We start from the raw sequence: 19,906 nt of genomic DNA on the forward strand, positions 1-19,906 counted from the left end.
TTTCACTGTTCTCAATGTTCCAAATTCTTCACAAGGTGACAGATGTTGCTCACTAGCTTATAAACATATGTGACCCGCTGAGCAAAAAGGTAGTTTATAGTTTACTAGTACTTTCTATACCACTCAAACTGACTATTCAGGGCAGAGCAGTATACATACTACAAAACATATTAAAAAAAGAAAAAGAACTTCATTGTTTGATGGGAAGTAGATTCACTCACACTTAGAGCGACAAAGGACGAACAGGTAGAGGAATAGAACTGGGGGAGGAAAAATAAAAAAAATCATTTAAAAGAATGGAAAAACAAAAGGAAAGAGGAGACACTGGTAAACCTTATGTGTCTGGTACATTGAACACCTTCATGAACAGCCAAGTCTTGAGTTTAGATTTAAACTTTTTAAAGGAAGTGTTGCTCCGAAGGGAAAGAGGAAGGTTGTTCCAGACGTGAGATGAAAGAAAGAAAAATGCGCAAAGTCTTTGATTCTAAGTATGCAAATTTGGGACTTGGGAGGATCAGATGATGATCATTTACAGAATATAGGATTCTTGCTGAAGAATAAGGAATTGTGACAGGAAAATAGTCAGGTAAACCTACTCAGAGCTTCTTGAAAGGCAGTGTTGCAACCTTGTAATTGAAGCATTATTGGACCAGTAACCAATGATACTGCATTAATAGAGGTGTAGTGTGATCTTAGCAATGGGCACAACAGAGTACATGGATAGCAGTCTTTTGAAGAGTTTGTAACTTTAATGCTGAGTGAGGTAAACCTGCATAAATAATGTTACAGTAATCTAGGCAAGATGTGAAAAAAAAAGAGAACAAGTGCATGAAAATGATTAGAATTGAAAAGGCGACAAATTGCCCGTAATTGCTGAAAGATCAGAAAGATAACTCTAGATATGTGTGAGATTTGTGGCAAAAAAGATAAGGAGGAATTGAGGAAACTCCTAAATAGCAAAAATTAGATACTGGTGTAATAGGGGTTCCAAAAAGATGAAGCGAAGAAGAGGAAGGTGTTAAAGCACCAGAAACCCAACAGGCAACGGTCTTGTCAGTATTAGGTACCAAATGGTTGTCTTTCAATCACATTGCAATTGAGTTGAATGATGGGGATAGTGGGGAGTTAGGAAACAGCAGAAGACCATCATCCATGGATATGTGAACTTAAATACCAAAAGACCGAATCAGAGTAACAAGGGGACTTTAAAAAAAGATGGAAAAGAAGAGGTGAGAGAATTGATCCTTGGGGGACACCACAATGTAGTTTCTCAGAGATAGTATTAGAGATGTGTACCTGAAAAGATGGATGAGATAGAAATGAAGAAAACCAGTATAGTACTGTGCCAGAAAGTCCCAGAGCAGCCAGGTGGGAAAGATGCTTCTGATAAATCAAGAGAGACTGCAAGGACAAGCAAGAGTGGAGTTCACTGAGGAGGGCTGTCATAACCATTTTGGTACTGAAGTGCCTACTGAAACCACATTTTCTGGAGTGAAGGACCAGTGATTTCTCAGAAAAGGAAGTGAGTTGGTTAAAGATTACTTTTTCAAGTATTTTTTTACATGTAGCAGAGATTAGACATGGGATGATTGTGACTTCAGACTGAAGGGTTCAACATTGATTTTTTTCAAAATAGTGCAAACTATTGCAAGTTTCTAGGTTTCAGGGAACTGACCCAATGATAAACTCAGATTAATGATAGGGGCAAGAGTTGCAAATCAGCTATCTTTAACCAGGATGAGGGGAGGGGGTCACAATAACTTTGAGTGGCCTTCATCGTAACCATGGTTTTTTTGGAATGTAGACCAGGTAGAAGAGCCAGAGGGGTTTAGAGAGTAGGGAGAATTGGGGGGGGGGAGGTGGGCCAGTTAATGAGGGATTGATACGGAGATGGGTAAAGACAAGAATAGTTTCACTAGGGTGTTCTTGGAAGGATTTGAAGACTTTAGAGTGCTTTTGCAATAAATGACTCCTTTTCTGCCTTTAGAAGATAGTTATAATCATGATGAAATTGTCATTTCTGCAGATCTACTGAAGAATCTGACTTTTTCCAAAGTCACTTGACCCATTGATATTGTTGTTTAACTAAATGGAGATGACATTTAGTGGAATTGCGAGAACAAAAGGTTTTGGGGGAACCATATCAAGACCTTGTTGTAAGATGGAATGCCAGGTATCAGTTTGCTCATCTAAGGATTTAAAAGAAAAGGCATGTGGAATTACAAAAAGGGAAGGGGAAAGAGCGGCAGGATCAAACCTAGCAAGGGCCCTAGTCCAAGTACCATGAATTGAAGAAGGTCTCTGATTGTCAATGATTAGTGAGAGTTCCAAAACGAACTAAAGAGTGGTCAGACCAAGAAAGAGAAGTGGCTGAAAAGGAAGTAGGAAATACTTTTGAGTCTTGCAGAGTGACAACCAAATTGAGAGTATGACTAGCCTTATGATTTGGGAAAGAAATCCACTATTGTAGGGAAAAATCAGATAGAAAGTCAGAGAAGTATTTTGTTCTGTAATTATTAGTCATCAACATGAATGTTAAAATCACCTTGGATAAGAAGATTAGGGAAACAAAGAGTGGCTTCCAAGAGTGCTTATTGGCAAGATTCCCACCCCTTAGCAGACAGAGAGGGGGACAGTAGAACAAGAGAGTGTACCTAAAATGGGGTATGTGACTTATTTACACCACCAGATAGAGGGATGTCAACTGAATAATCCTGCAAAATTTCAGCCTCAGGTATGGACTAACTGTGTCTTTTAAGTTTCAAGTTTATTTAGTCTTTGATATACCACCCAAAGAGATGACTTTCTGGGTGGTGTACATAAAAGTCATAATATAAATTCTAGACTGAAATAAAAAGGAACTCCATTCATTGATAGGAAAGAAGAAATAGAAAAAAGAGGACAGGGTAGCTGTGAATCATGCAGTACTCTGACGCTGGATAGCAAGACTCCGTGAAGGGAGAATATTTCTAGGGCCATACAAAAATTATATATTAAAAGCATCCTGAAATTTAAAAAAAGGTTTTCTGTTGTTTTAAAAAATAAGAAATGCTTATCAATAAAAAAATAAAGTAATTAACCCCAGAAATCACATACTTCACTTAAGGTACCTTCAGTTTTAAGTCTATAAAACATAAAAACATTGAAATTGTGAAAAAAAAACTTTGTACAGGCCAATTCACTGACCTTGTAGTACACAAAACTTTCAAAAAATTAAAATTGATCTTCAAACTTTTATAGTCCCTGTTATTTATAATCCGAATTTAGTACTTTCTTCATTCAGCAGCTCACATATACAACTAGGTACAATTCATAGTATCACCAAACCTTGGGCAAAAAAATTTCTCTGTTATACAAAAATGTTTCTTTCATCTATTTTTTCCCAGAAACATACCTCACATCAGTAGTATATATTCAACTGTACTGAGGTTCAGTACTAATCAAGGGGTCCTTTTACAAAGGCGCACCAATCCATTTTTCAGCACACCTGTGAAAAAGGCCTTTTTTATTTTTGCCAAAAATGGACGTGCGGCAAAATGAAAATTGCCACACATCCATTTTGGGTCTGAGGCCTTACCACCAGCCATTGACCTAGCGGTAATGACTCATGCGGTAACCAGGCGGTAATAACCTATGTGCGCCAAATGCCACTCGGCGTGCATTCGTTACGCGTGCCTGAAAATAAAAAAATTTTTTTGGACGCGCACCAAAAATGAAATTATCACAAGAGCCACATGCCAGTCAGGCGGTAGCTGCATTTTGGCTCGCGTTGGGCGCACGTAGATGCTTACGTGTTTTAGTAAAAGGACCCCCAAGTTTCAAGTTTATTTCAGTCTTGCTATCCAGCAAGTCATAATAATAAATCTAAGTGGCTTACAATTCTAAAATATCAGAGAGAGAGAGAAAAGAGTTAAAAATGGGAAAAGCAGTAAGGGGAGGGAAAAACGGAACTACAATAAAAATAGTAAAGAGGAGTAAAAGTGGTGATAGAGGGAAGGGCAATACATCTGTACTGACTTACCAATCCACAAGCCAACCCCACGGGCAGTTTTATACAAATGCAAAAGCATCCTCAAAAAGAAACGTCTTAAGATCCCTTTTGAATTTAATCAAAGTTGGATCTTTCACCATTTTCTGGCTAGATTTGCTTATGTAGCACTGTGTTGTTTCTCAACAATCTTGTTTTGATACAGTTTCTCTCTCCACAGGGAGCCAATGCTAAGTTCAACCTGCGCTTGGTTGGACCTAGTGGAATCTTTCGAGTGGTCCCACAGACTGTACTGAATGAAGCTCAGGTGACAATAATTGTTGAAAACTCTGCTGCAATAGATTATGAAAAGCTGCAGTTTTTGACCTTCAAGGTACCTTATCTTGTTATTTATCACCTGTCTGGCTGGACTACCTTCATACCATCTTTTTTCCAGATATTGTATTGTGTAGGATCTTTAACATTTTAAACCAATTTGTAAAAGAGTTGATTACAGAAACATCCATCTTTGGAATTGCTCAGTACCAGTCTTCTGTTCTTGATTGGAGGTACTGGAGTGCTCACAGTAACTGAGTGTCTCTTAACTGGGCAGTGTCACTGAATAATCACTCAGACCATACAAATGGAGGGGTGTTCTGGAGGATAGTCAGGAAGGATCTGGGAGTTATGCGAGTGTCGGAAATATTCATTGCCAGTAACCACATAGCTAAGTAACCAAATAGGACCACATAAAAGGTTAGAGGTCATGGCAATCATTTTGAAATGGGATTCACTTCTGTCCGTGCTACATCCCTCTCCCCCCAATAAAAAGTCATATAGGCCTGGAGAGGCCTACAGATGGGGGGGAGGTAGATAGGTGGGAGATTCAAGAGGTAGCAAGTTATTGTTGGTGGGACCAGAAGGAAGAACTTGATCAGGGAAGGGAATGGGGAACTTTTGGTCAGGGAGCAGGAGGGATCACTAGATTGAGGAGGGGGCTGGCCTTTTGAGATACCCTTATATGTGTCCCATTTAATATTCAGCTGGGACTCGCATAATCTCAGGCAGCCTAAACATGTCAGAACTAGTTATTCAATGCTGGTGCCTGGACATGGCCACCACTGGCTAAATATTGACTAGTTAATTTATGAATTAATGCATATTTAAGATGATTGTTGCAGGCTAAAAAGTTGAAAAACCTTTATTAAAATGAATGTGTGAAATGAACTTAAAAGGTCATTTTACGCCTTCATTAATTAAAACGAAAGTGTAAAATGTGTAGGGAAAAAGCCCAAGTGAACCAATAAAATTTGCTTTTTGCACATCATTATTGGCTACAGATGAGTTTTTTAAAGCACCAGTTGTCCCTAGCTAAATTAGACCTGGATATTCAAAGCTAGGCAGTGTCCATAAAGCAGCATATGACTGGACATGTTCTGAACGCCAGTACTTACGCAGCTCTCAGTTGAATATCAGCCGTGTTTCACATAAAGGAAACTAAGTTTCCTTCCTGATTCTGATCCCACAGAACAGCTAGATATCCATATGCACAGTCCTCACTTGAACTCTCCCCCGCGCCCCAGATGAGCTGGCTCCACAAAACGATAGTCCCTTCCCAACCCCCTCTCCCTAGAATTGTCTCACGAAAAGGACAGCTTCACTCCTATGGACCCCTTCCCCCATACACCCCACCCCTTTAATCCCTCAGTGGTTGATGATACCCCTCCACCGCCATCCCTGAAAGCAACACTGGCAAGGGATACTGCATTTTGTGATAGCTTCAGGAAAAATAAACATGCATATTTCTAAAATGGCTAATATAAACATTTATGTTCCATCGTATAAATGTTTATGTTGCTATTTCATTTCTAGTTTGTACATCCTTTTTAAAATGGTGCCCCACATGGATAGGCTCACATTGAAAATTCCTTTAACTGACATAATGCTATATTTTTAATGAAGAGACGCAGGGAGGGCAGAGCTTGGGAAGAGCTGGGAAATTATCCAGTTAACAGTGATTTTCAACTGTTTTCCAAATAGCAGCAGCTATACTACTTAGATAGCAACTGCATTGATCACTGCACAATGGGGGAAATTCTATAAATGGTGAAACTTGGGCACTGAAAAAATTCATCATTGAATGCTATTCTATAAAGGGCATGCCTCATATAGAATAGCGCTTAGGCATGGATCTTGTGCCTAACTTTTGGGAGCTAGACTTACACCTGCTGAAACCAGGTGTAAATACTGGTGCCCAACTTAGGCGCGCTTAGTCCAAATTCATAAGAACATAAGAATAGCTGTACTGGGTCAGATCAATGGTCCATCTAGCTCAGTCTCCTGTTTCCAACAGTGGCCAATCTAGGTCACAAGTACCTCACAGAAACCCAATTAATAACAACATTCCATGCTACCAAATCCTGGGGCAAGCAGTGACTTCCCCCCATGTTCATCTCAATAACAAACTATGGACTTTTCTTTCAGGAACTTGTCCAAACCTTTATGAAATCCAGATTCGCTAACTGCTGTTACCAAATTCTCCAGCAATAAGTTCCAGAGCTTAACTATTCATTGATTGAAAAAAATATTTCCTCCTATTTGTTTTAAAAGTATTTCCACATAATTTCATTGAGTGTCCCCTAGTCTTTGTGCTTTTTGAAAGAGTAAAAGAAAATCGATTTACTTCTACTCATTCTACACCACTCAGGATTTTGTAGACCTCCATCATATCTCAGTTGTCTCTTTTCCAAGCTGAAGAGCCCTAACCTCTTTAGGCTTTCCTCATATGAAAGGAGTCCCATCCCTTTTATCATTTTGTTGCTCTTCTTGAACCTTTCTTATTCTGCTATATCTTTTTTGAGATACAGAGACCAGAAGGTGAGGTTGTACCATAGAGTGATACAGAGGCATTATAATATTCTTGGTCATATTTACCATCCCTTTCCTAATAATTCCTAGCATACTGTTTGCTTTTTTGGCTGCCACCGCACACTGAGCAGAAGATTTCAGCGTATTGTCTACAATGACACCTGGATCTCTTTCTTGGGTTCTGACTTCCAAGGTGGATCCTAGCATTAGGTAACTATAATTCAGAATATTCTTTCCAATGTGCATCACTTTCCATTTGTCCATATTAAATTTCATCTGCCATTTGGATGCCCAGTCTTCCAATTTCCTAAGGTCTTCCTGTAATTTTTCACAATCCACATGTTTTAACAACTTTGAACAATTTTGTGTCATCTTCAAATTTAATAACTTGACTTGTCAATCCGATTTCCATGTCATTCATAAATATGTTAAATAGCTCCTGTCCCAGTATAGATCCTTCCGACATTCTACTATTCACCCTCCTCCATTAAGAAAAATACCATTTAACCCTACCCTCTGTTTTCTATCCAGTGACCAATTCCCAATCCACAATAGAACATTGTCTTCTATCCCATGAGGAAATTTGTCAAAAATCTTTCTACAAATCTAAATACACTACATCAACCAGTTCACCATTATCCACATGTTTATTCACACCTTCAAAGAAATGAAACAAATTGGTGTGGCAAGACTTCCCTTGGTTGAATCTAGGCTGACTCTATCTCATTAAACCATGTTTTTCTATGTGTTCTGTAACTGAATTCTTTATAATAGTTTCCATTACTTTACCCGGCACTGATGTCAGGCTTACCGATCTGTAATTTCCCAGATCACCCCTGGAACCTTTTTTTAAAATTTGCATTACATTGGCCACCCTCCAATCTTCAGATACTACAGACAATTTTAATGACAGATTACAGATCACTAACAGAATATCAGCAATTTCATGTCTTAGTTTGGTAATTACATATGCAACTTTTCAGAACGCCCCTGACGTGCTCCTTGCCATGGATCCTTTTTAGTTACACAATATGGGCCCCTTTTACAAAGTGGCAGTAAGCCCAAAGTGGGCTTACCGCTTGCTAAAAAGGAAGTACCACTGGGCTACCACAATTAGCCCAGACGATGCGTAGTTCCCACCCCCAGCATGTCGTCATATCCGGCACAACAAAAATATGTTTATTTTTATAGCGTTGGTATGTACCCGCTGTGTACCCGGTGGTAATCAGGCAGTGCCACGCACTGCCTGGTTACTGACAGGTTAGCACAGGAGCCCCTAACCACTTCAATGGGTGACAGAGCACCGCACCCCCAAAATGGCCATGTGACAAGTGCTTCACTTGCCGCACAGTCATTTTCTTTAAAAAAAAAAAAGAAAGACCTACCGTTTACCTGCTGCAGTAAAAGGAGCCTCGGCCCACATCAAAAACACGTGCCGATGCCAACGCAGGCCCCCTTTTGCTGCAGCTTTGTAATTGGGGCCCTATGAAAGTTGTGCTGTTTGCGCACATTGCATGCACACAAGATATTTTTTTGCACAAGCAAATTAATTGTATGTGTGTTAATTTGAGGGGATTCACACATAAAACTAATTTGCATTCAAATTTTATGGTGCCAATATCCAGGAATGAACATCTCTAGTGGGTATCTGAGCACCTCTATAGACTGCCCACATATGGGTGTCCTCATAATTTGGCTATGGACATAAAGATGTTACCTCTCTCATCTGGTTCATTTCAGAGTGCAATAGGAAACCAGACTGACCTCAGTTTGTCTTGTCTTCAGATTGGCTGCCTATGTGCCTGATTGACTATATTTAGTTTCTGTGTTCTAAGCAGGAGAAGCAGGAGATACAAAGGAACTATTTTAAGATTAGTGACTTCATCAGTACAATGTGCTGAGAGCTAATCAATGCACTCAAGTGGGCTTAGCTCCAAAAGAATCCAGGAAGCAATCTACCATAAATATCATCACAGTCTGAACATCCAGGTGTACTGCAACTATCATTTATTAATTGAAATACTTGGTGGCTACCTTCGGAGTTCTATCACAGTGTCTCTGAATTGAAAAAAGAAAAATCATTGTTACCTATTGTGAAGAGATTTGTCCTTGGTTTCCAGGAGCCGCTAACATACAAGTTTGTGATCTGGAAGTCTCTGGGATTATCCACTTCAGTACCCAAGTCTGATAGGTGACTTATGGATCTTTTATTAATGGTTGCAATGAAGCTTGTTGTTACTTGTTGGAAGGATGCTTTCACACTCACTATGTACCAGTGATGGTATACAGTATGTTTGTATCATAGGAAGGTGTGGTCTTGCAGAAGAGTAATGCTAGGAACAATTACTAGGCTAAACTGTGAACTGATTTTGTGTATGCTTTATTTATTTATTTATTTGTTTATTCATTCATTCTTGTATCCCATTATTATCCAAAAACAAGTTTCAGTTCAAAGTGGCTTACAATTTACAGCTGTGGAACTTAAAGTGATGTATATGACATTAATTTTCAAATAGACGGTGTTATAGTTGGTGTTTTATAGTTACAGCACAAATGTTTGACAACACAAATAGCACATGAAATTACAAAAGTTTCATTATTATTAGGATTTATTTGCCTCCTTTTTGAAGGAATTCACTCAAGGCAGTGTACAGTAAGAATAGATCAAACATGAGCAATAGGCAATTAAACAGTAAAAATATTCAAACAACAATACAAAGTATGGCATGGCATACTACTTCCAATGACAACACAATATGTACTAGAACATTATAATTGGTAGTGAATGGTAAGGCAAAGTTGTAACATATAGATGAGTAAGAGAGTAGGAAGAATTAGAAAATAAGGTGATTGATTTCAAGAAAGTTGCAAATGAGGTCAGAGAGTTGGTTAAATATTATCTCAGCTAGGGTAGGAGTGGATAAACATGTCCCGCTGCAGTATGTGCAGCCCGAGTCAATCCTTGTGTATGTGAGTGAGACTAACAAGTTAGTTGTTACTTCCATTAAAGGCTTGGTTGAAGAGTCAAGCTTTCACCTGCTTCCTGAAGTAGAGGTAGTCTTGTGTTAAGCGAAGCCTTTCAGGCAATGCATTCCAGAGTGTGGGGGCTACTCCGGAGAAGGCTCACTTGCGGGTATCACATCATGTAATGTCTTTTGGAGAGGGTGTAGTTAGTGAAAGTCCTTGGGAGGACCTTAGTGTCCTTGGCGGTGTGTGGAGGATCATCCTATTCTTCAGATATTCAGGGCCATTTCCTTTCAGGGCCTTGATGATCAGACATAGAGTTTTAAATTGTATTGTACTGGTAGCCAATGAAGTTTTTGCAAAAATGGTGTGATGTGGTCACATCGCTTGCAACCTTCTATGAGTCTTCTATGAGTCATGTAAAACAAGGGGGGATCTATACTCTTTATGGAATAGCACTTAGCACTGATTTTTTTTCAACACCCATTTTTCAGCACCATTTATAGAATCTTGCCCATACTGCATGTTGTTATACATGAGCACTTATGCCTGCCATAGAACTGGTGTAAATGCTGTGCCCAGATTAGGAAGATATATTCCTAGTTTAAGTTTGTTATTTTACATCTCACCCACATGCTGCCCAGACTCTGTCCATATAAACACTCATTTGCAAAGTATGCACCATTGAAGATTGGCACATATGTACAGAATGGTGCAAAGCTGGATTATCATCATGTGTTCACATATGCATGCAAATAATGTCTGTATTTGTTACCTAAATCTAGGCGGCTTTTTATAAAATTAACCCCCTTAAAGGCCAAATCACTAAACTGTGTTAAAAACTGTCCATTGACACGTGCTAATGGGCAGTTCTAATGCAGGCATTATTAACACTTTGTTAAACTCTGAAACACTAAGAGCACTTATCCCAACATCTTGCTGAAGATAACTCTTGTATGTAACCATCAATAGTACTGCATTTACAGTGGGGGAAATAAGTATTTGATCCCTTGCTGATTTTGTAAGTTTGCCCACTGACAAAGACATGAGCAGCCCATAATTGAAGGGTAGGTTATTGGTAACAGTGAGAGATAGCACATCACAAATTAAATCCGGAAAATCACATTGTGGAAAGTATATGAATTTATTTGCATTCTGCAGAGGGAAATAAGTATTTAATCCCTCTGGCAAACAAGACCTAATACTTGGTGGCAAAACCCTTGTTGGCAAGCACAGCGGTCAGACGTCTTCTGTAGTTGATGATGAGGTTTGCACACATGTCAGGAGGAATTTTGGTCCACTCCTCTTTGCAGATCATCTCTAAATCATTAAGAGTTCTGGGCTGTCGCTTGGCAACTCGCAGCTTCAGCTCCCTCCATAAGTTTTCAATGGGATTAAGGTCTGGTGACTGGCTAGGCCACTCCATGACCCTAATGTGCTTCTTCCTGAGCCACTCCTTTGTTGCCTTGGCTGTATGTTTTGGGTCATTGTCGTGCTGGAAGACCCAGCCACGACCCATTTTTAAGGCCCTGGTGGAGGGAAGGAGGTTGTCACTCAGAATTGTACGGTACATGGCCCCATCCATTCTCCCATTGATGCGGTGAAGTAGTCCTGTGCCCTTAGCAGAGAAACACCCCCAAAACATAACATTTCCACCTCCATGCTTGACAGTGGGGACGGTGTTCTTTGGGTCATAGGCAGCATTGCTCTTCCTCCAAACACGGCGAGTTGAGTTCATGCCAAAGAGCTCAATTTTTGTCTCATCTGACCACAGCACCTTCTCCCAATCACTCTCGGCATCATCCAGGTGTTCACTGGCAAACTTCAGACGGGCCGTCACATGTGCCTTCCGGAGCAGGGGGACCTTGCGGGCACTGCAGGATTGCAATCCGTTATGTCGTAATGTGTTACCAATGGTTTTTGTGGTTACAGTGGTCCCAGCTGCCTTGAGATCATTGACAAGTTCCCCCCTTGTAGTTGTAGGCTGATTTCTAACCTTCCTCATGATCAAGGATACCCCACGAGGTGAGATTTTGCGTGGAGCCCCAGATCTTTGTCGATTGACAGTCATTTTGTACTTCTTCCATTTTCTTACTATGGCACCAACAGTTGTCTCCTTCTCGCCCAGCGTCTTACTGATGGTTTTGTAGCCCATTCCAGCCTTGTGCAGGTGTATGATCTTGTCCCTGACATCCTTAGACAGCTCCTTGCTCTTGGCCATTTTGTAGAGGTTAGAGTCTGACTGATTCACTGAGTCTGTGGACAGGTGTCTTTCATACAGGTGACCATTGCCGACAGCTGTCTGTCATGCAGGTAACGAGTTGATTTGGAGCATCTACCTGGTCTGTAGGGGCCAGATCTCTTACTGGTTGGTGGGGGATCAAATACTTATTTCCCTCTGCAGAATGCAAATAAATTCATATACTTTCCACAATGTGATTTTCCAGATTTAATTTGTGATGTGCTATCTCTCACTGTTACCAATAACCTACCCTTCAATTATGGGCTGCTCATGTCTTTGTCAGTGGGCAAACTTACAAAATCAGCAAGGGATCAAATACTTATTTCCCCCACTGTATATTAAACCACCTGTACTGCTAAACCTGAAGTTGGCTATGATGTCTCCAAAACCTCCTGCTGAGCTAAAAAGACAGTGTATCTAGTCTTGCATTCCCCCCATCTTCCCTTCAGATTGTAAAGTAAGTCTTTCCTGGTTGCTTTTTCTACTCATAACATACTTCAGATCAAAAAGAAAGTTCCCTACTGGCAAAGAATTGTGTGGGAAGTATCATTTTGCATAGTGGAACAGGCAGAAAAGGCAAGAATGCTCTTCTGTCCCCTCCCCGATATTGCTTTTGAACCACAGATGAAATAGGCAGAGAAGCCCTGAGCCTGGGAAAAGGAAAGGGGGCTTAAGAGGTGATCAGACAGTGCAGTAGGGCTCTCAGTTTTAATATGGGGAAGGGAAAGGGAGAAAGAACATGGACTGTGCCAGATGACATAATACAGCGGTAACACCCATGGAACATACCTTAATATACATTAGCACATTAGTCACTTAGGAAATGTTCTTTTCAAGTTAGAATAAAATAAAAAGAAGTTTGTTGCAGTTAGTTCCTATTTTTCTCTACATATAAAAGATTTGAATGTATTAAAGCAATTCCAATAAAATATAATTAGAGCCAGAGCAAACCCAAGGGTCTCTGGCACCCTATCTGAACCTTCAGCTATGTTCCACCATCAAAGGTTGGCTTAAGACCCTTTCCTCCCTGCCCCATCCCACCCCCATGTCCTGCATCTCCCTTTCTCTTCCTTTCCAGCATTGTTCTGCTTTTCTACCTACCCAAGATGTCCAGCATCTTCCCTACTCTCCCCTCCTGCCCCCCCCCTGATTTTCAGCATCTCTCCCCTTCCCTATCCCCCTCCCCTTGATGTGCAGCATCTCTCTCATTCTCTCTCTTTCTCTCTCTCTCTCATTCCCCTACCTTTCCACTTGGTGGCATCCAGCACCTCTCTCCTTCCCTACCTCTCCTCCACAAAGTGTTCAGCATCTATCCCCTTATATTCACTTTCTTCCCTGTATTGCCTCCTATCAGTGTTCAGCAGCTTCTATTCCCTACCCAAGGAATTTAACTGCCCCCCCCCCCTCCATGTGGTGTTCGTCATTTCTCTTTCTCCTCTGGGACGGCACTGGCATGGCAGTCAGCATGTCTACACAATAATCATGACTAGTGCACAACAGAGCTCAAGACCTGCCAGGGTCCACCTTCTCCAAACTTCCTGTTTCAAAGAGGGTGAGACCCAGCAGGTCTTGTGCTTATACAGATGCTTGTGGCCTCATGTGGGCTGAGCTTAGTCTTATGCAGATACTTGAAATACTACATCACTGCTGCCCCTCAATTGTACTACCCTAGGCAGACACCTAATCCACCTTGTGGTCCAGCTGCCCCTAATGAGAGTTTAACAGCTATGGAAGTATACTAGCTTAGATTTATGATAGCCTAAAGCAGGAGCCAATACAGTGAAGTATGGGGTAAATCTGTGATGATTCCTTTTACTGTGATCTCAGAATATCTTTTTTTTCAGGCCACAATGAATATTTTTTTTCATCAAAATTCTGTTTTTACAATAATTGTAATTCATTTTTTCTATTATTCAATCTCCAGGTTTGAAATAGATATTGATAGAATTTAATCAGAAAGCTTTTATTGTTTTATATGTATAGTTTGGTGGAATTACTATGATCCATTGTTTCAGCATTTGGTAAGACTTCACTTACTATATTTTGGAAAATCATTCTTATTTTCTTTTTAGCTACTTGCCATAGAAGTAAATACTCCTGAGAAATTTAGTTCGACAGCAGATATAATGATCCATCTCTTGGACACCAATGATAATGTCCCAAAGTTCTCTTCAGACTACTATATCGCCAGAATCCCTGAGAATTCCCCTGGGGGCTCAAATGTTGTCGCTGTAATGGTAAGTTCTGTCTCAAGTTACCACATAATTGTGCACTGAAGAAGATTGCAGGGGTATTCATTTATTAAACTAGATTTGCAATGTGTGTGCTTCAGCTGTCCCTGCTGTACTCATTTCAGTCTTTCTAAAATTTGTTTTCCTTCTGCACATCAATTCTACCCTGTCACAGACCCTCCAGTCTGCTCCTTCTTAAATCTTGCCTTTCTAATAGTGCATTATCTCTAAGCCAGGTAACCACCATGTAAAAGCCAAAACCAGGCAGTCCATTTGTCAAGAGCATGCACAAGTTAGCAGAGAAAGAAAATGGGAAATATGAAAGACTGATATCAAATTATAGGAAGCGCTTGGTTGCAATTATTGCTGGTAAAGGTGATGAAACCATTTATTAAGTTTAGGGCACAGTTACTTTTTCATATGGGTGATATGGGTGTTCCTTAAATCAATTAAGTAATAACATAATAACTGTGTTATATGTTTACTTGGGCTCCCTTTGTGAAATATTATATTTTGTTTGAGATCAGAAATCATTCAGTGACAAATATATAATAATTGGGAATTCAGGATGAGGGAAAAGCTTTTTCACATCACTACATGTATAAACCATAGTATTCCAGCTAATCACTAATCTTCAAGTACACATGAATCTTCAATCATATAAACTTTACAGGTGATCATTCACATGGGTAGAGTTTCGGTATATCATAGGCAGAGTGCAAAATTACACAAGTAAATTAAAGAATTGTATAATTTACACATGTTCTTTGGCATTTGATTCCCCAAGCAAGACTCCCCCCCCCCCCAGCAACATCTGATGTCCTAAAAAAAGCCTCCAGTGGCACCTGACCACCCACTCAGGTCCCCATGCAGCACTTAGTGTGCATTATTTACAGAATTGAGTCCATTATGTCTTCCCATGCATGATGTTTGCAGATTTCTAAATTTCACAGAATATAAAATACTCACAAAATATCCTTATCTATGCATTGAGTACAGTTTTTTTTAATTATTTCCTAAGGCTACTGATCCTGATTCAGGAGTTTGGGGTGCTGTAAAATATTCCATGTATGGACCTGGAGCTGATCCGTAAGTATAATTTAAAAACCTAAAAAAAAAATCAGATAGGGAGCATCGCAACTCCCTATACAGTTACAGTTAGTTATTTGACTTATATCCCACTAATACCAAAATATGAGTCCAAAGTGGGTTACAACCAAGAAAAACTAGACTACATATCTGTCACGAAACACTTTTATACCCACCTGGTGTTAGCTTGTGGCCAGCTGAAGGGCCTGCCCAGCCTCACCTACACTTGGGCTCGTGCACTATTCTAGCACCCTACACCTGCTGACTGGGACCCACTTGCCTCTGGGATAATCTCCTACTCACAGGTTATTCCCCAGTGATTTCTAGGACACTGGGGCCACACTCCAGGAGTTCCACAGTTCCCAGAAAGCAACTACAGACCCCAAAACATGGATCAGAATTCTTAGTCAGTCCAGGACAGCAGAGTCAATAAACTAAATAAGGTTTATTGTCACAGAACTCGAACAGTGAACAGAAAAAGGTGAAATCAGCAAGCAATAACAGGTAACTGAATATGGATCAATTATAAAAACTATCTAAACATTTGTTTACTATCTGGGAAGTTCAGGAAATACAGCTTCTCACAGGTTATAACATATAACTGCTCACAGAGTCTTGGTAAAGAGATCTTTCTCTCTCTGCTCCCTGGCTGAGACTGGGGAAAGTCCAGTACCTTCAGTCTAAATTTGAAATCCAGAGCCAATCAGAGCCCAGGGAATCAATTTTAAAAGTAGCTGCCCAATGGTACTGCAGATTGCCTTTCCATAAGCTGAAACTGGAAGCGAGAAAGTATTTTTCTGCAATAGCTTTAAAACCCAAAACAAGCATAATCTGCTGGCCAGTTAGGAGAAATACACTTCATGAAATAATACAGTTTTCAGGCTCAGAAACCCACTGTTTTGTCATATCAATCTAGGATGTAAAAAAGACAGTTTACATATTAATGCTTCTAAACTCACAAAATTATCATAAACTATCACAAATTGACCACATTATGATTACCGTAACTCAGTTCCTTAAGACAAATTTAGAAAACAGACATGTTTTTAATCTCTTTTTAAAACTGATAAAACTAGATGCATTCTTTAACTTCAATGGAAAAGAATTCCATAGGCTAGCTGCCTGATATGAAAACAGAGACATAAACAATTTTTATTAGATAATCCCTCGAAAACTGGGAAAAGAAAATAAGGAAAGTCTCCGAATGTTATATTGTTTTCTATCTAACAAAACACAGACCAGAGATGTCATGTACTTAGGAATTGTTCGTGAAATTATCTTAAATACTCATCCTAAATTGAACAGAACTCTAGCTCCAACTGGAAGCCAGTGCAGTTTAATAAAAGAAGGAGTTATCCTGCCTGATTTTTTTTTTTTTTTAAAGAGAAGATCATGTGTATTGCCACATTTTGGATAGTCTGAATTCTTCTCATCAATTGCTTAGTTAATACTAAATATACAATATTACAATAGTCCAATTTACTCAGCATCAGATATTTTCTGATACTTTTCATCCATCTCTATCATTCACCTGCATCTCTGTTCTCTAGCTCTTCTTTATCAACTATTTACATCTCTCTCTCGGCCCCATTAATCAAATTATTCATAATTCTTCATTTAATGGATGTTTTATAATTTGATTTCTTCAGTTTACTTTTTAGAAATTCCATTAATATATTTATTGAATGCATTGTTTTGTATAATGAAATGCTTATTATTGTTATAAACTATGTTTAGTTATAACCCACCTCAAGTACTGAGGTGGACTGAGGTAACCTAAATATCTAAGGGCACTGTTTACTAAGCCGTGCTGGAGGCGCGATAGCATTTTTAGTGCACACTAATCAGCACGTGCTAACCGTGTAGATGCCCATAATATTCCTATGGGCATCTACACTTTTAGTGCACACTAATTTTAAATGTGCTAAAACTGCTAGCACATCTTAGTAAACAGGGCCCTAAATAATTTTTTAAAAATCAGCACAGATTAAAACTCAAAATTCAGGCAAATAGAAATGTACCATTAAGGCCCAGAGTTCCCTGGTCTATCATGTAAATAGCAGAAGCACAGGGAGGCAACAATCTGCAAATGCTCAAGCAGCAAATCAACAAAGCAGAACAGCAAATTGCAGGAAGAAAGATTTTATTAAAATCAAAGCCCGACGTGGCCACGTTTCACTTTAGAAAGGCTGTGTCAAGGGCAAACTGTCAATTTAGACACATAAATAGAATTAAAAGCAAATCAATAAGTAATCACATACAAACTTATCCACATCCTATATAATAAAGCTCACCTCCAAGGTTCTGAGGCTGCCTGGTGGCTTCCGGTGGTGGTGTCCTTCATGGAGTAGATCATGACGTCAGGGAGAGGGGAGGAGCCACGAGTGTCCACTGTGGAGGTGGAGTAGGGAAACAGGGAGAAGGGAGGAGGCACGAGTGTCCAATGTGGAGGTGGAGGAGTAGGGAAACGTCAGAGAGAGGGGAGGAGCTGCGAGTGTCCAATGTGGAGGGGGAGGAGTAGGGAAACACGCGGAGCATGTTTCCCTACTCCTCCTCCTGCCTAGGAATCGCACCAGACTGCCTGAACCTCCCGAACCACACGCGCACACTAAACGCCCTCCAAAAACTGCCGCTGCCCTCCCTCTGCTCTCCAACTCCTGATTCGCACTGTCGAAGAGGATGGAGAGGGAGGGCGGCGAGACGGCAAGCGAGATGCTGCACCGACTGTCCAATGTCGAGGAGGCCGGTGAGGGATCACAGCGACGGTCGCGATCCACTCGCAAGAGGGGGGAGGGAAAGACCAGCGGGTCCAACTGCAGCGCATCGCTCATCCCCGTTCACTCACAACAAAGCAACCAAAACTAGCAGATGCTGCAGGATGTCTAATAGATAGGAATGGAAGACAGAACAGCAAGTCTAGGGTAAGCAAGGAAGCACATTGGTTAATCTCTGTTTCCACTCCCCTACGCAGCCCTCATTGGCATACACTCAAAACAAGGGAACCTAGTAGCTGCTGCTGCACATTGTCCTTTTAAAATTCTTGATAGACAGTGCCTTAAAACGTCAAGGACAAAAGGAGGGGGGAGACAGACAGACCCTGCAACTGGGAGGGGGAGGGGGGAAACAGGGAGGAAGGAAGGAAGGGAGGGAGGCAGAGAAGGGGACCCTGCAACTGGGAGACAGACCGGGGGGGGGGGGTGATGACCCTGGAACTGGGAGGGAGGGTGGACCCTGGCACATACTCTCATTCTTACACACACAGTCGCACCCAGTCTCACTCTCTCTCTTTCTCTCTCTCTCTCTCTCTCTGTTACACACACACACACACTCGCACATTCACTCTCTCTCACACACTCACTCTTACACACACTCACTCAAACATACACACTCCCAGGAAAACCTTGCTAGCGCCCATTTCCTTTAAAACAGAAATGGGCCTTTTTTACTAGTAAATGTATAAATCATAGTAAAATAATAATGAAATCAATAAAACACATGCAGAAATGCTATTCACATAAATAATAAAACAGAATTCAAGGAGCCATAAAAAGTGCAAACAGTCTGTGATAGTCAATATTACATCACTTTTTCTGGCTTTGATATATTTCTTTCCATGGGGTAAGGTGGAACATGGTCAAAGTCTAAAGAGTCATTCTCAACTCTATAGTATATTGTGAAGACAGAACAAAAGTATCTATTTAGCAAATTTGCTTTTTCTTCATCATTATCTACATAGCGGTTCATAGCATCTTTCAGTCTCACAATTCGCTTTTTAGTCTTCCTCCTTTCACTAATATACCTGAATAAATTTTTGTCACCCCTCCTTACATTTCTAGCCATTTGTTCATCCACTTGCGCTTTCGCCAGACGTATCTCTCTCTTGGCTTCTTTCAGTTTCATCCGGTATTCCTCTCCGTGTTCCTCTTCTTGAGTTTTTCTGTATTTCAGGAATGCCAACTCTTTAGCCTTTATTTTCTCATCCACTTGCTTGGAGAACCATATTGGTTTCCTTTTTCTCTTGCTTTTATTTACTTTCCTTACATAAAGGTTTGTGGCCATATTTATAGCTTCTTTCAGCCTGGACCACTTTCCTTCCACTTCTCGTTCGCCCTCCCAGCCCATCAGCTCCTTCCTCAGGTATTCCCCCATTTTACTAAAGTCAGCATGCTTGAAATCCAGGACTTTGAGTGGCCGCCCTCCACTTCAGCTGTCATATCAAACCAAACTGTTTGATGGTCACTGCTGCCCAGGTGGGCACCCACTCGGACTTTTGACACACTATCCCCATTTGTGAACACCAGATCCAATGTTGCTCCCTCCCTCGTGGGTTCCATCACCATTTGACTGAGCAGACACTTTGAAAAGCATCCACAATCTCTCTACTTCTTTCCGATTCTGCAGATGGAACCTTCCAATCTACATCCGGCAGATTGAAATCTCCCAGCAATAGCACCTATCTCTTCTTTCCCAACATTTGAATATCTGCGATCAGATCTTTATCTAGTTCCTCCAATTGTGTCGGGGGTCTGTAGACAACACCCAAGT

At 40.5% G+C, this 19,906-nt stretch overlaps 1 protein-coding gene across 2 annotated transcripts in view; it reads left to right on the forward strand.

The window, feature by feature from the left end:
• CDHR1 (cadherin related family member 1) overlaps positions 1 to 19,906 on the forward strand; it is a 148,736-nt gene that overhangs the window by 96,004 nt on the left and 32,826 nt on the right. For both annotated transcript variants that reach the window (XM_030204878.1, XM_030204879.1), the window contains 3 exons: positions 4,209 to 4,361; positions 14,114 to 14,278; positions 15,294 to 15,361. In XM_030204878.1, the coding sequence (XP_030060738.1) occupies positions 4,209 to 4,361; positions 14,114 to 14,278; positions 15,294 to 15,361 (386 nt within the window). The remainder of the gene's footprint in view (positions 1 to 4,208; positions 4,362 to 14,113; positions 14,279 to 15,293; positions 15,362 to 19,906) is intronic.

Source organism: Microcaecilia unicolor, chromosome 5, assembly GCF_901765095.1.
Source record: "Microcaecilia unicolor chromosome 5, aMicUni1.1, whole genome shotgun sequence".
NCBI classification, from domain to species: domain Eukaryota; kingdom Metazoa; phylum Chordata; class Amphibia; order Gymnophiona; family Siphonopidae; genus Microcaecilia; species Microcaecilia unicolor.